We start from the raw sequence: 14,387 nt of genomic DNA on the forward strand, positions 1-14,387 counted from the left end.
CCAATATTTATGATTTGTGCCCTTTTCTATAGGTTAGAGTCTATTAAAACATTTAAATATATGTAATCTCCCCAACAAGATGCTCAGAGCAGGATGTCTTGTGGTCACATTTGTAGTGCTTGATTCATATCGGCCGCATGAGGAAATAACAGTTTACGCTTGAGGCTGTGCCCCTTTTCTAGGGTTTCCTACATCCCTCAGGTAATTTAATCTTGATCCCCTCTAGTCTGACAAAGGTTTCCTCCCACAAAGTTTTTACAATCGCCCACCATTTCTGTTCTTTCTCTGGTCTATGATCTTTATTAACCTTTTGATCTATTTACCCCATTTCCTCTTTTTAGAGACAAACATGAACATCTTCCAAGTTGCTAAAAAATTATCTAAATTTATCACTTAGCATTTATTGGCATTTATAATAAACAGCTCAGTAGATATTGATTTTTCAAACACAATCTTTCCTGGTATAAATTTGTACAGAGTAAATACAAAGAGCAATAATTTCCCTAAAAGAACCTATATGCTACTCATAATGTTCTTTAATAATGTTCTTTAACATTGTTTTCTCTTGTTTTAAGGATTTAGAATGCCTACAATCTAGCTAAAGCCCTGCGTAACAATGCAGGATGAATTGTATGGATACAAGATTTAGTACTGAATTCTAACAGTAATGGGCCCAAATCCAACGTTAGCTACATTTAAGTTCATTTTGTTTATTTATTTTTATGTGGTGCTGAAGATCAAACCCAGCACCTCCCTCACACAAGCAAGGCAAGCCCTTTACCACTGAACCACAACCACAGCTTTTACTGTGTGTATATCTTAACATTTTGTTTAGGTGGTTGATTTCTAGATGAAATTGGAACTAATTTAGTGGAGACAAAGATTACAATATTTTAAGTACTCAAATGTGATCAAGCACTATACAGATAGTTGGCCATGAATAAATTGTCTCACCACCACCACCCCCCTTTTTAGTTTTCCCAGAGCTTAAAAAAGAAAGACATTAACAGATGAAAAATGAAGTTTTTCTTTATTATGAAATTGTATACTCAAAGCATACATAATAAACCACAGATTGATTTTTATCCTACCTCCGATTTACATGTTATATGTGGAAGCTCATTCATTTTGTCAAGAAAACTCACAATGAAATTGAGATTCATATTTGGGTGGGGAGGTAGGGGAGAAGTTAACGAAAAAGATGTTTAGACCACACACATTTTTCTTTCATTCCAATGGTGTCACTTGGAACATAAATGGCAGGGAGTTCTACATCCAGCCACAGGCTACCAGGTGTTAATTCTGTGTGAATGGTATCACTACAAGATCAAAAAGGGCAGCACAAGGGAGGGAGGAAAGGAGTTTATATAAAATTATCTAAAACTCTGAAAAACTACAAAAGTATCTTAAGAAAAATATAATCAAAGTAAAAGCAATGGTATTTATTTCAGTGAAATTATTTTAAATTATATATGATATATTAAGCTCCTATATGTCCCAACTTGGTAGAAAAGTTCCTCTCAGTGAGAAATCAATTTTAATGGCAAAATTTTTACATATCAGTAAAATCTGTTATATTTAAAACTATGTATACAGTACATTTCTGGCAAAAACCTTATACATCTTTCATTCAAGACAAAGTAAAAATATGGTTGCATAAAATCACAAAAAATATAAATTGCTGAAAAGATAATAAAAAAAGATTTTAAAAAAGCATTTTCATTGACTTCCCTTACACCTTTAATATCAGTAAGAATCTGCAAACTACAATAAATTTGTGAAAATTCGGTTGTAACCTTGACACACTTAACCAAAAATTGTCTAAGCTTAAAAAAGAATTTACCGCAATAATCTGCATTACCATACTATTTGTACAAGTGCAATATTTAAACATCTTGAAAATAAATCTCAATAACTAAAATGAATCACAATAACTTAGAAGCAAAGTTCACAAAATTAACATTTTTAAGAAGGTCCTGTTTAATTGGTTCTTCCTTTTTTCTCTCCTCCTCACAAGAGTTTATAGAGTATTATTTAGTTCTATGTACAAATCTGTAACTTTAAAAATACAATATTCTGTTCTTAACATCAGTAATATAATGCTGCTTCCAGAGAGCCCAAGTAAATCGATATTCCCCAGAGGACTACATACAAGTTATAAATACAGTTTTGAACTCATATTTAAAAGGAACTTCAATTACTTTATACATCTTTTAAATCCAAAGTTGAAATAAAACAAGCCCTGGACCCCACCCCCCCAAAAAAAATCAAGATTTTTGTTTTCAATTCAGTGCAGCAGTCTAGAGGTACTGGAGTCACCATTAACTAGAATAACCATTTATGCAAACTATCACAACATCTGATTACATTATTATCTGATAAGTGCTCACTGTATTTGCCAAAAACCATCCCAATACAAGGGGGAGGGGGTGGAGCTCCCTTGCAATGATAAAATGCAGTGCTGGAAAGTGAACCCAGGGCCTGCACATGGCAGGCAAGCATTGTATCACTGAGTTACATTCCCAAGCCCAATTTAAATTAAAATAATATAATGCAAATATGGAGAATACAGTATTTTTTATTTTTTATCAGGATACACATGATACCAATTGTATCTGAAGTGACTTTTAATATCTGCATTTACACCTGGTATGTGATTCTTTACTAAGAAAAAAATACATAAATCAGGGATCTTAGTATAAGAGAATAAACATTTTTAGACAGTTTCCATAATGCTGATTTTTAAAAAAGTAATAAAACCTGAAACAAACTTGACCATTTAGAAGCACTGATTTATTCCACATTTTAGAAATAATAATAATGTTATATCTGACTAAAGAGAGATAATGAAATGCAACGTGTAAGCTTTAACTGGATCCTGGTTTGAAACGACAAGCTATGAAAGAAATTTGGAGGACAGATGGGGCAATTTAAATATGGAATAGCATTAGAAGATATTAGGGAATTATAAATTTTACAATGGATTTATAAGGGTTTTTTTTTTTAAGGAGGATATCATTATGTTTTGGATATGCTTTAAGTATTCAGGGTAATAAACATCTATAGCATCCGAATGGTTAAGGAAAAAAGCACATATATAAACACACAAATATATATGTATACCTATATGTTTATACATATATGAATATAAAGAAATCAAGTATGGTAAAACATTAATTAATGAATCTAAGTAGTAGCTAAAGGTGCTCACCAATATAGTCTTTCAACTTTTTCTTAAAACATGTTCAGAAAATAGTTTTAGGAAAAATCAGATCCAAGCATTTAAAGTCTGTAAGATGTATTCCTATGTCCTGAATCAATTTAAAGGATACACAATCAAATGATTAAAAATTTTTGCATACATTCAATACTGGCAGACATGATGAGCCAGAGTAAGTTGTGGAATTGGCAAAAACATGATTTATTTACAGTATATGCAACTAGCTCTTAAAGCCAATAGAGTACTTTATATACAAAGTATTAGGGGGAAAAATTAACGATTAAACTTAGTGCCTAGAGTTTTTGAATATATAAATTTGTGTGTATTCGGACTTATCAAACTAAAGAAAAACTCTCATTTGAATCTAATATCTGATATGACTTATAATATAGAATCTGAAGAGAGAGATACAGAAGAAGTTATCCAGACTATTTATACTATTTAAGAATTTGAGGATCCCAGAAAACAATATCACCTATAAAGTTCTATGGAAATGCTAGGCAATATGTGTTGAATAAATTTATGAAGCAACACATCAACATGTAAGGATATATGAAGGCCTTTATGGTAAATTAATATTCTACAAAGCCCTATATACACTACATATAAAATAGCCAAAAATCAAGTGAGCCTGAGAGCTATAATCCATTGTGTATGTATTATATAATGCTGTATACCCATTGAACATCAAACAACAAAATGATCTTAATTTATTTCTGCACATTAGACTTTTAACTATTAATCATATTTCAATCCCTGTGCAAATTGCATTCCAAAAGGCCAATCCTTAGTTATAATTTTATATATATATATATATATATATATATATATATATATATATATATATATATAACTTGATTACAAATGGAAGCATTTAGCTATAATTTACTATGCATGCTTATTGCTATTAAAGAAATAAGCAAGGTTTTAGGCTTACTGTGCAAGAATTTTAATTAGATTTGCACACATTTCAAAAAATTCTATTGTGTGACTTCCAGGTCTTGGAGTTAACTCAACAGGAGACGAGTCAAGTGAGGTCACAGATGAGGTAAGAGAAACTTCTGAGGATTTTCCTTGAGCCTCAGCATCTGAGTCATTCCTTTGGCAGGATCGATAGTTGCTAATTGATCCCGATCTCTGTGGAGTAGCAGTACCTGATTTGGCTTCTGTAATTTCATCTGGGTAAAAAGAATTTCAATTTATTATAATATATGACCTCCCCACAAGATTTTTTGAAATACTGAATTTGCTTCTTTAAATAAGAATATTGACCAGATATTCAAACCATGTTTATTTTAAACACCTTCGAAAACTGAAGCAATATGCCTGTGTTGAACTAATCATCTTTTTTTAAACATAATACCTATTCTCCTAATACTCATCAGTTTTGCAATCAAAGGTTAAGAACCCAGTAAACTAATAACCTGGGGTTTAATAAATACCATTTTTAGCAATAAGAATTAATCCTTCTACATGAAAATCATAGCATCGATTCTCTTGAAATATGGAAGGTATAATGGGAATCATCTGATTCATACCTTATTTATTGATTTTAAAAAATACACCTAGATAAGTTGTTACTTGTCCAAGCAAAGAAATGAACAAAAATGTAAATTAGGTTTAAAACAGAAGTTTCCTCTAACTTAAGCTCAGTGCTTTTCACTCTCTACTTTCTCATCTGCCTCATTTAAAATCTTATAAGTGAACAACAATTCCAAAAAAAAAAAAAAAGAAAGAAAAAATAGGGCTGAGGTTATAGCTCAGAGGTGGAACACTTGCCTCGTATACATAAGGTACTGAGTTTGATCCTCAGCACCACATAAAAAGTAAAGATTGTGTCCGTCTACAACTAAAAAAAAAAATTTTTTTTAAATTCAAAGAAAAACTATTGGAATCAAAATACAAAAATAGTAAATGGTCATTCAAATGTAAACTCAGGTACTAATAAATCTAGGCTTGCAAGTTTCACCCACACGTAATAAAAATAAAACCTATTCTATATCTCAAATTGTACTAGTATGTGTTAGCACACATTTGCTATCTGGATATACCCAGAAAATCAGGTTTAGCCAGCATATCATAACTCAAACCTGTGCCTTTCTGATACTGAATAGGTACTATTTTTGAGTTTATAAAGAAGAATTCATAGGTGAAATTTTCCCAATAATTCTATATAATCTTCCATAAACAAAACTTAACTCAATTGATCTGGTCAATGAAGAGTAATAGTCATATCAGGATGCAAAATCAACATTAAAAAAATCAAAAGCTTTCCTATATAACAATGATGAATTTGCTGAAAAGTAGATCAGAAAAAAAATCCCATTCAAAATAGACCTTAAAAATAAAATACCTAAGAATAAATCTAACCAAGGAGATAAAAGACCTCTAGAGTGAAAAGTATAGAACATTAAGGAAAGAATTGAAGAAGACACCAGAAGACAAAAAGACCTCCCATGTTCAAGCATAGGCAGAATTGATATTATTAAAATGGCATACTACCAAAGACATATACAGATTCAATATAATCCCCATCAAAATACCAATGATATACTTTACGTTACTAGAAAGAAAAGGAAAAAAAACTGTCCATAATTCATTTGGAAGAATAAATGACCCAGAATAACCAAAGCAATTCTAATCTAAAAAAGCCAGGCTGGAGGCTTAACAATTCAAATTATACTCCGGAGCAACAAAATCTATAACGTATTGATATAAAAAAACAGAGATATAGATCAATGGAACAGAATAGAATAAACAGAGACAAACCCACACTAGTACAGTCATCTCATCCTTGACTAAGGTGCCAAAAACATGTGGGAGAAAAGACAGCCTTTTTAACAAATAGTGGTAGGAGAAATGGTTATCCGTGTGTAAAAGAATGAGACTAGAACCTCATCTCTCACCCCGCAGAAAAATCAATTCAAAATGACTTTGATATGAATCAAAGACCTAGGAGTTAGACCAGAAACTTTGCAACTTCTTAAAGAAAATGTAGTGCCAACACTCCAACATGTAGGCGTAGGCAAGAACTTCCTCTATAGGCCTAAAGCTCAGGAAATGATACCAAGAATTAATAAATGGAATAGCATCAAATTAAAAAGCTGGGCTGGGGATGTGGCTCAAGCAGTAGTACGCTTGCCTGGCATGCGTGCGGCCCAGGTTTGATCCTCAGCACCACATACAAACAAAGATGTTGTGTCCGCCGAAAACTAAAAAATAAATATTAAAAAAAAAATTAAAAAGCTTCTGTACAAAAATGGAAACGATTCAAAATGTGAAAACAGAGCCTATAGAATGGGGAAAATCTATGCCAGCTACTCTTCTGATAGAGGATTACTAGCTAAAATATATAAAGAACTAAAAACACTCAATTAAATAAATACTAAAATCAAGTGGACAAATAAGCAAACAGACACTTGTCAAAAGAAGAAGTACAAATGGCCAACAAATATATGAAACAATGTTCAACATCTTTAGCAGTTAGGTAAATGCAAATCAAAACTACACTGAGATTTCATCTCCAGTCAAAATGGCAGCCATCAAAAATATAAATAATAGGGCTGGGGATGTGGCTCAAGCGGTAGCGCGCTCGCCTGGCATGCGTGCGGCCCGGGTTCAATCCTCAACACCACATACAAAACAAGGATGTTGTGTCCGCCGATAACTAAAAAAAAAAAATAAATATTAAAATTTTCTCTCTCTCCCTCTCTCACTCTCTCTTTAAAAAAAAAATTTAAAAAAATATAAATAATAGGGTGTGGAGAAAAAAAGAACACTGTTACATTGTTGATGGGATTGTAAATTAGTACAACTATGTAATCAGTTTGGAGGTTCCTCAAGAGACTAGAAATGGAACCATCTTATGACCCAGCTATACCACACATCAGTATTCATCCTAAAGCATTAAAGTCATCTTACTATAGCAATACGTACGTACCCATGTTTATAGCAGCACAATTCACAATAGCCAAACCATGGAATCAGCCTAGGTATATACCAATAGATGAATGGATAAAGAAAATGTGGTACATGAACACAATGGAGTTTTATTCATCCATTAAGAAGAATGAAATTATGTCACTTGCAGGAAAATGCATGGAACTTGAGAGCATTAAGTAAAATAAGCCAAACTGAGAAAGTCAAGTGTCATGTTCTCTCACTTTGGAAACTAGAGAAGAAAACAGAAAATTCTAGGGGTAAGGGGTCAAAGGGAGACCAGTAGAAGAGGAAAAGAGATCAGGGAAAGAGAGAAGAGGGAAAGGGGAACTACTGGAGTCTGACAGTGACCAAATTATGCTATTATACCATGTGCATTTAAGAATATATAACAATGAATCCATCATTACATATAAAACCAGGCACCAATAAAAAACATGGAAAAAAAGAATAGTTATAACCTTGTATTTAACAGTAAATAAAAACTTAACAGAAATGTGAACATTTATTTTATAATATTTAAAATGATAGTAGACTATAAGATTATAAGACTAAATAGATTCACAAATGTTATATCAAAAAGTCACAATACATATTCCTTTGATACTGAACTACTAGGAATAAGTGAACAAGCTTCAAAAGAATCAAAGACTAAAGTCAAATTACATAACAAGTTCTAATTAACCATCTGTTGTATTTTATGTGATGTACATACCATCAATACTACGGAAATCCAGTAAGTAAGTTCTACTATCCACTTGGTATAACTGTAGACTCATTTTGGAGTATGTGCTTGTCACAGGATTCTTCCTTCGTACACGCAAATAATAAGGGTTTACAACCTGGTGTACGATATTGACAAAAACAAAACAAAACAAAAACACCAAATCAATTCTTATATAACATTTTTTAGACTACAGGTTTACCAAATGTGTTAATACTCAGAATGCTCTTTCTTACCTTCCATTCATAATCCAATTGTTTAATTGCTCTACATACTTCTGCCATGATATCATTTGGCCTACTTTGGCTTCTAATTCCCAAATGCCATTTTGCTTTCCTTACACCTTGGTGTTTGGATTTCTGTGGATTTAATTCATCCAGAGTATGTCGTGCCCTTGGTGTTTCAGCAACCAAAAATGGCACTCTTTCAGGATGGGGTCGAGTTAAATGGTGATCATCAAGAAAGGAATCAGGTGGGCTTGTTGCCAAGTAGAAATCTTTGGCTTCATTCATTATTCTCCTATTATCTATGATAAGGTGGTAGGCAACGGCCAAAGGGTCCTGGTGATTTCTGTTATAAAGGCAGCTAAGAACCTCCTCTTCTGAGCATTCAAATTTTTCACACACTTCTTTTAAGGCTTCATCATCAATCATGGTTGAGCTATATGACGGATCCTCAGGGAAGAGATATTTTGGAAGGTCCTGTTTAAACCATTCATGCTCCCTGAGAAAAATGTAGGATTAAAAGGATTTTGAGTACAGCCAGGAATAAAATCAACATCTTTGAGGAATTTAAGATATGGAGTAATTTATATTTATATTCATACTGTATTATCACTATCTATATTTTTTTTAGTTGTAGATGGACACAATGCCTTTATTTATTTTTAGTTATCCCACTCCTCAGAATATACCCAAAGGATTTAAAATCAGCATACTCTACTGATGTATCCACATCAATGTTTATAGCAGCTCAATTCATAATAGCTAAGCTATGGAATCAAGCTAGGTGCCCTTCAACAGGGCATAAATGGATAAAGAAAATACGGCATATATGCACAACAGAATATTACTCAGCCACAAAAACAGAATGACTTTGTGACTTTTGTCAGTAAATAGATGGATCTGACGACTTATTATGCTAAGCAAAATAAAGCCAATTCCCAAAAACCAAAGGTCAATGTTCTCTCTGATTATGTGAATGCTAACATACAAGGTAGGGGGAGGCAAAGAATAGAAGTTCAGTAGATTAGACAAAGGGGAATGAGGGAAGGGAGGAGAGAACAGGAATAGGAAATGAACAGAAATAGTGAAATGATTCTGAAATAAATTTCCTATGTACTTACACTAATTAGAATAAGATATACTCTGTGTTTGTATAAATATGTCAAAATATACTCTACTGTATAACTAATGTATAACTAAAAAGAAAAAATAATTAAAAATCAGAAGAAAATTAAAGTAATATCCCACCAAGGTCCTGCTATTCTTTGTTAAATTTTTTAATGTTTGGGGACTCATGTGCAGTGCTGGGCTCAAACAGGGCCTCATGAATGCTTGATAAGAGATTTACCATTGAGGTATATCCCCAGTCTATCATTAGCTTTTTTAAATTTAAAAAGTAATACAATGAGGGGCTGGGGTTGTGGCTCAGTGGTAGAGCGCTTGCCTAGCACGTGTTGAGGCACTGGATTCAATCCTCAATTCCACATAAAATAAATTAAAAAAATAAAGTTATGAAAAAAAAGTAATACAATGAAATTGTAACAATTTCAATAAGGAGACATATAAGTAAAAAATAAAATCTCTCCCTCCAACCAATTTAACTTCCCTAAGTATCGGTTCAGCATGTTTTTAATACCACAATGAAATAAATGTGTTTATACCATGTAATTTTTTTCACATAAAAATGGATTACACTGTATATTCTATTCTACAACTTTTCCATTCACTTAATATAGATCATGGATATATTAGATCTGATATTTTCCAAACTGCTTTATTACCTGATATCTTTTATCGTGGCCCTCTTCATGGGATCCACCTGCAGCATATGTTTCAAAAGGCTAATCACAGAAGGATTTAAATACTGAGGAGTATAAAAAATCCCATCGCATATCTTCTTAAAAAGAGTTGGCACATGATCATCATCAAATGGAAGGGTTCCACACAATAACGCATAGAGAATGACCCCACTGCTCCATATGTCTACCTCTGGACCTGCATATAATCTGTAATGGGAAATACCAATTGCATTAAATAATCATTAATGATGTCAGACTCCATCAAAAATTTTAAATATGGATACTTCATAAAGAATTATTATTTAAAATATGGGTTTTATAGCTACTGTTGCAAATCACCCATTAACTTAATCTCCCATAAAATCTTAATTCGATCAGAACTATCTTAAAAACAAAAGTGAAGTTTTATAAATTATAGATCACAGCTAAAATTCTGTTCTTACACCCTCAAAGGATCCTACCAATAGAGCCAAACCTTGAACAAACAGATCACTATTGAATTTAAAAAGTGGTTTTGTTACAAAGGAGATATTAAATTATTTAGTGATATACAGAACCCATTGCTTCCCAAAATACTGGAACCCCTTACCAAAATAAAAGTGGCTGAGAAAGTAGCCAAACTAAGTGGTTCATAGAATATTTTAAACTCTTATTAAGGTACACTATAGACATCTGCCTTAACTAGTTGCAGACTAGTTAAATCATCCATTCAGACTACCTTCAAAAGAAAAAAAATTGATAAAATTAAATTGTTGAACTGTTCAATAAAGTAAAAGTTCTCATTCACTCAGACCTCAAATACTTCATCCAAACTAGGGAAATCAGATTTCAGTAATGGCAGTTGCACCATATGCATAATCATAACACATCTCATTTTAATTCAGTTACACTCTACCCAGTTTCCAGGTCCTGAATGTTTTCCTATCAAAATAATTAAGATCAACAGATACAAATAAAATAGTAATTTAAAAAATAATTTTGGGGCGACTGGGGTTGTAGCTCAGTGGTAGAGTACTTGCCTCCCATGCGGGTTTGATCTTCAGCACTACATAAAAATAGATAGATAGATAGATAGATAGATAAATAGATAAAGATGTTGTGTTCATCTACAACTAAAAATTTTTTTAATTTTTTTGACATTAAGTTAATAATGTCAAAATAATAAGAAGAAAATATTTTAATAAAAAATAAATTAATAATAAGAAAAGATAATGATGAAAGATGACAAGTCTAAAATTAGGTATTCCTGCCTTATTCAAAGTTAAGCTTTTACACATATATCATTTCTTTGGGCAGTCTAGGAAAACAAACTTATGAAAACAAAAAATTTTTGTATTCTGAGTTAATCAAGATATGAAACATTCAAAGATGTGCTTTCAATGAAAAGTTATTAAAAGTTATAATGGTTGGGCTGGGGATGTGGCTCAAGCGGTAGCGCGCTCGCCTGGCATGCGTGCAGCCCGGGTTCGATCCTCAGCACCACATACAAACAAAGATGTTGTGTCTGCCGAAAACAGAAAAAATAAATATTAAAAAAAAAAGCTGTAATGGTTAATTGTCAACTTGATTGGATTAACAGATGCCAAAGACCAAGAGGCTCCTGAGTGTGTCAAGGAATGAATGGCAAGTGGGACAGCAAATTGAAATAGAAACCCTCCCTAAGCGTGGGCAGCAGGGTCTAATAGGAAGGTGGCTTGGATGGAATAAAAGTTGGAAGAACAAGAAAGTAGCAGCAGATGCAAGCTTGATTCTTCTTGAATGGGTTTTGTTGTTGTTGTTGTTGTTGTTAGTTGTCAGTGGACCTTTATTTTTATTTATTTACATGTGGTGCTGAAAATGGAACCCAGTGCCTCACACCTGCTAGGCAAGTACTCTACCACTGAGCCACAACCCCAGCCCTTGAATGGGTTCTTGATTGCTGCTGCAGTTGTCAGAGGCTATCCGACTCCTGCTCCATCACTCTCTCAATTCATACTCTGCCAGTGATTCTCTAGGGAGTTTGATGAAGCCTTTGTCTGGGCCTAGGGTCGCATCTTTGATCCCCCTTGTTCTGAGGCTTCAACCTCTTGGATGGCACAACTACTGGTTCCTCCAGCTCTCCAGCCTGCAGACAGCCATTGTAGACTATCCAGCTTCTGATTGTGTAAGCCAATCCAATAAATCTCACTTTTATAATCATATATCCTGTTAATTCTATTCCTCTAGATCATACAAAAGTTAATTATAAAATCTAGCAAACAAACTTATTTCTCTGTTTTTTTTTTTCTTTCAGTGGTAAATAGTTATTCCTTAAAAATTGTTTTCCAAGCTATTTAAAAAAGCTGTCCTGTGCAAATATCCTCATGTTCTCTATGCTGGTGGTTAGCAGATTGAGAGGGCAGAATTCTTACAATACTACAATCTCTAAAATATATAAATAAAGAGAGCATAAATGAAGTCAGAGGATTTATTTTTTTAATGGGGCACTATAATTCAACGTAAGAGGAAAATTTATTTTGATACATCTGTATATGCATAAAACATAATTTGGTCAATTTCATTCTCCGGAACCTCCCTATTTTCTACAGCACTGCTTTTTGCTCATGATTGCTTTGGATTTTCTGGGTTTTTTATTCTTCCAAGTGAATTTTAGGCCTGCTTTTCCTAGTTCTGTGAAGAATGGCATTGGTATCTTGGTGGAGATTATACTGAATCTGTATATGTATATAATCTGTACCTGTAATATGGCCATTTTTAACAATATCAATTCTACCTATTATTGAACACACGAGGCCTTTTTATCACTTAGTGTCTTCTTCAATTTCTTTCTTCAGTGATCTATAATTTTCATGGTAGAGGTTTTTTACCTCCTTGGTTAGATTTATTTCCAGTTTTTCATTTGTTTGTTTTGAGATTACTATGGATGAAATTGATGAAATTATTTTCCTTATTTCTTTTTCACCGGATTCATTATTGGTGTATCATTACTATATACTAATTTTGTATTCCGCTACTTTTTTTTTTGTTTTAATTAGTTACACATGACAGTACAATGACCTTGACATATCATACATTTGAATCAGATGGGATATAATTTCTCATTTTTCTGAGTGTACAGGTTGCAGAATAATATTGGTCATGCAGTTGTATTCTACTACTTTTCTGAATATGTTTACCAGACCCAGAAGTTTTCTGGTAGAGTTTTTTGGTTCTTCTAAGTATAGGAATATATCAATTGCCAACAGTGATAATTTGATTTCTTCCTCACCTATCTGTATCCCTTTTATTTCCTTCCCTTGGCAATTGCTCTGGCTAAAATTTCAAGTACTATATTCATTTTAGAGGGAATGCTTTCAGTTTTTCTTCATTCAGTATGATGTTGGCTTTGTGTTTATCAATAAATAGCCTTTGTGGCTTTGAGGTAAGTTCCTTCTATCCCTAGATTCTTCAGTGTTTTTATCATGAATGGCTGCTATTATGGTTAAGATATGGTGTCCCCCAAAAGCACATGTGTGTGGCAGTGCAAGAATTTTCAGAGGTAAAATTTGATTATGAGGTATCACCTAATCAGTGGATTAATCCAGCAATGTGAACTATCGAGGTGGTAACTATGATCAGGTAGGGTGTGGCTGGAGGAGAAAGGTCACTGGGGTCACGCTTTTGGATTTATATTTTGTCCCTGGTTATTAGCAGAGCTCTCTCTCTGCTTCCTGTTGCCATGTCGTAAGCTGTTTTCCTCTGCCACACCATTCTGCTTCAACTTGGGCCTAGAACTATGGAGTCAGTCATCTCTGAATTGAGATCTTAGAAACCGTGAGCCAAAACAAATTTTCCTTCTCTTTTTTTTTCAATGTCCTGATTCAACTTTGGTGTCTAGAAATGTTACCTATTTCATGTACATTTTCCAACTTATTGGAATATAAGTTTTCAAAATAGTCCTAATAACCCTCTGGATTTCCATCATGTCTATGGTTTTCATGAAATAATTTAATTTTACTAATTTTCGACTTTTTTCTTACTTTTTAGTTAGTTTGATTAAGGGTTTATCAATCTTGTTTGTCTTTTTAAAGAATGAACTGTTTCTTTCACTGATCCTTCGTATTTTTTTAATTCCCTATTTCATTAATTTCAGCTCTGAAAATATTTCCTTTCCTCTATTGATTTTAGAATTGGTTTGTTATTTTTCTAGGAATGTAGATGCATCACAAGGTTGTTTATGTAGGATCTTTTGGATTTTTTTCATGTAAGCACTCATAGCTATAAGTTTTTCTCTTAGAATCACTCTCAGAATGTCCTAGAACTTCTGGTATGCCGCATCTATTCAAATTCAATTCTCAAAATCTTTGAATACCTCCCCAATTTCTTCTATTCATCCTTCAAAAGTGTATTGCTCAGTCTCCATGAGTTTCTATAGTTTCTTTACTTTTTCTTGCTGTTGATTTCTAATTTCAATCCATTATGATTTAATAAGATTCAAGGAATTATATCTATTTTTTTGTTAC

At 32.9% G+C, this 14,387-nt stretch overlaps 1 protein-coding gene across 3 annotated transcripts in view; it reads right to left on the reverse strand.

Moving 5' to 3' along the window:
* Positions 1-1,013: 1,013 nt before the first annotated feature.
* The window catches only part of Prkaa1 (protein kinase AMP-activated catalytic subunit alpha 1), a 34,605-nt gene continuing 21,231 nt past the window's right edge, over positions 1,014-14,387 (reverse strand). For all 3 annotated transcript variants that reach the window (XM_076857415.2, XM_076857417.2, XM_076857416.2), the window contains 4 exons: positions 9,889-10,113; positions 8,120-8,606; positions 7,875-8,001; positions 1,014-4,398 (listed from right to left, as the gene is read on the reverse strand). In XM_076857415.2, the coding sequence (XP_076713530.1) occupies positions 4,154-4,398; positions 7,875-8,001; positions 8,120-8,606; positions 9,889-10,113 (1,084 nt within the window). In that variant the 3' untranslated portion in view covers positions 1,014-4,153. The remainder of the gene's footprint in view (positions 4,399-7,874; positions 8,002-8,119; positions 8,607-9,888; positions 10,114-14,387) is intronic.

This window comes from Callospermophilus lateralis, chromosome 5, assembly GCF_048772815.1.
Source record: "Callospermophilus lateralis isolate mCalLat2 chromosome 5, mCalLat2.hap1, whole genome shotgun sequence".
Lineage (NCBI taxonomy): Eukaryota > Metazoa > Chordata > Mammalia > Rodentia > Sciuridae > Callospermophilus > Callospermophilus lateralis.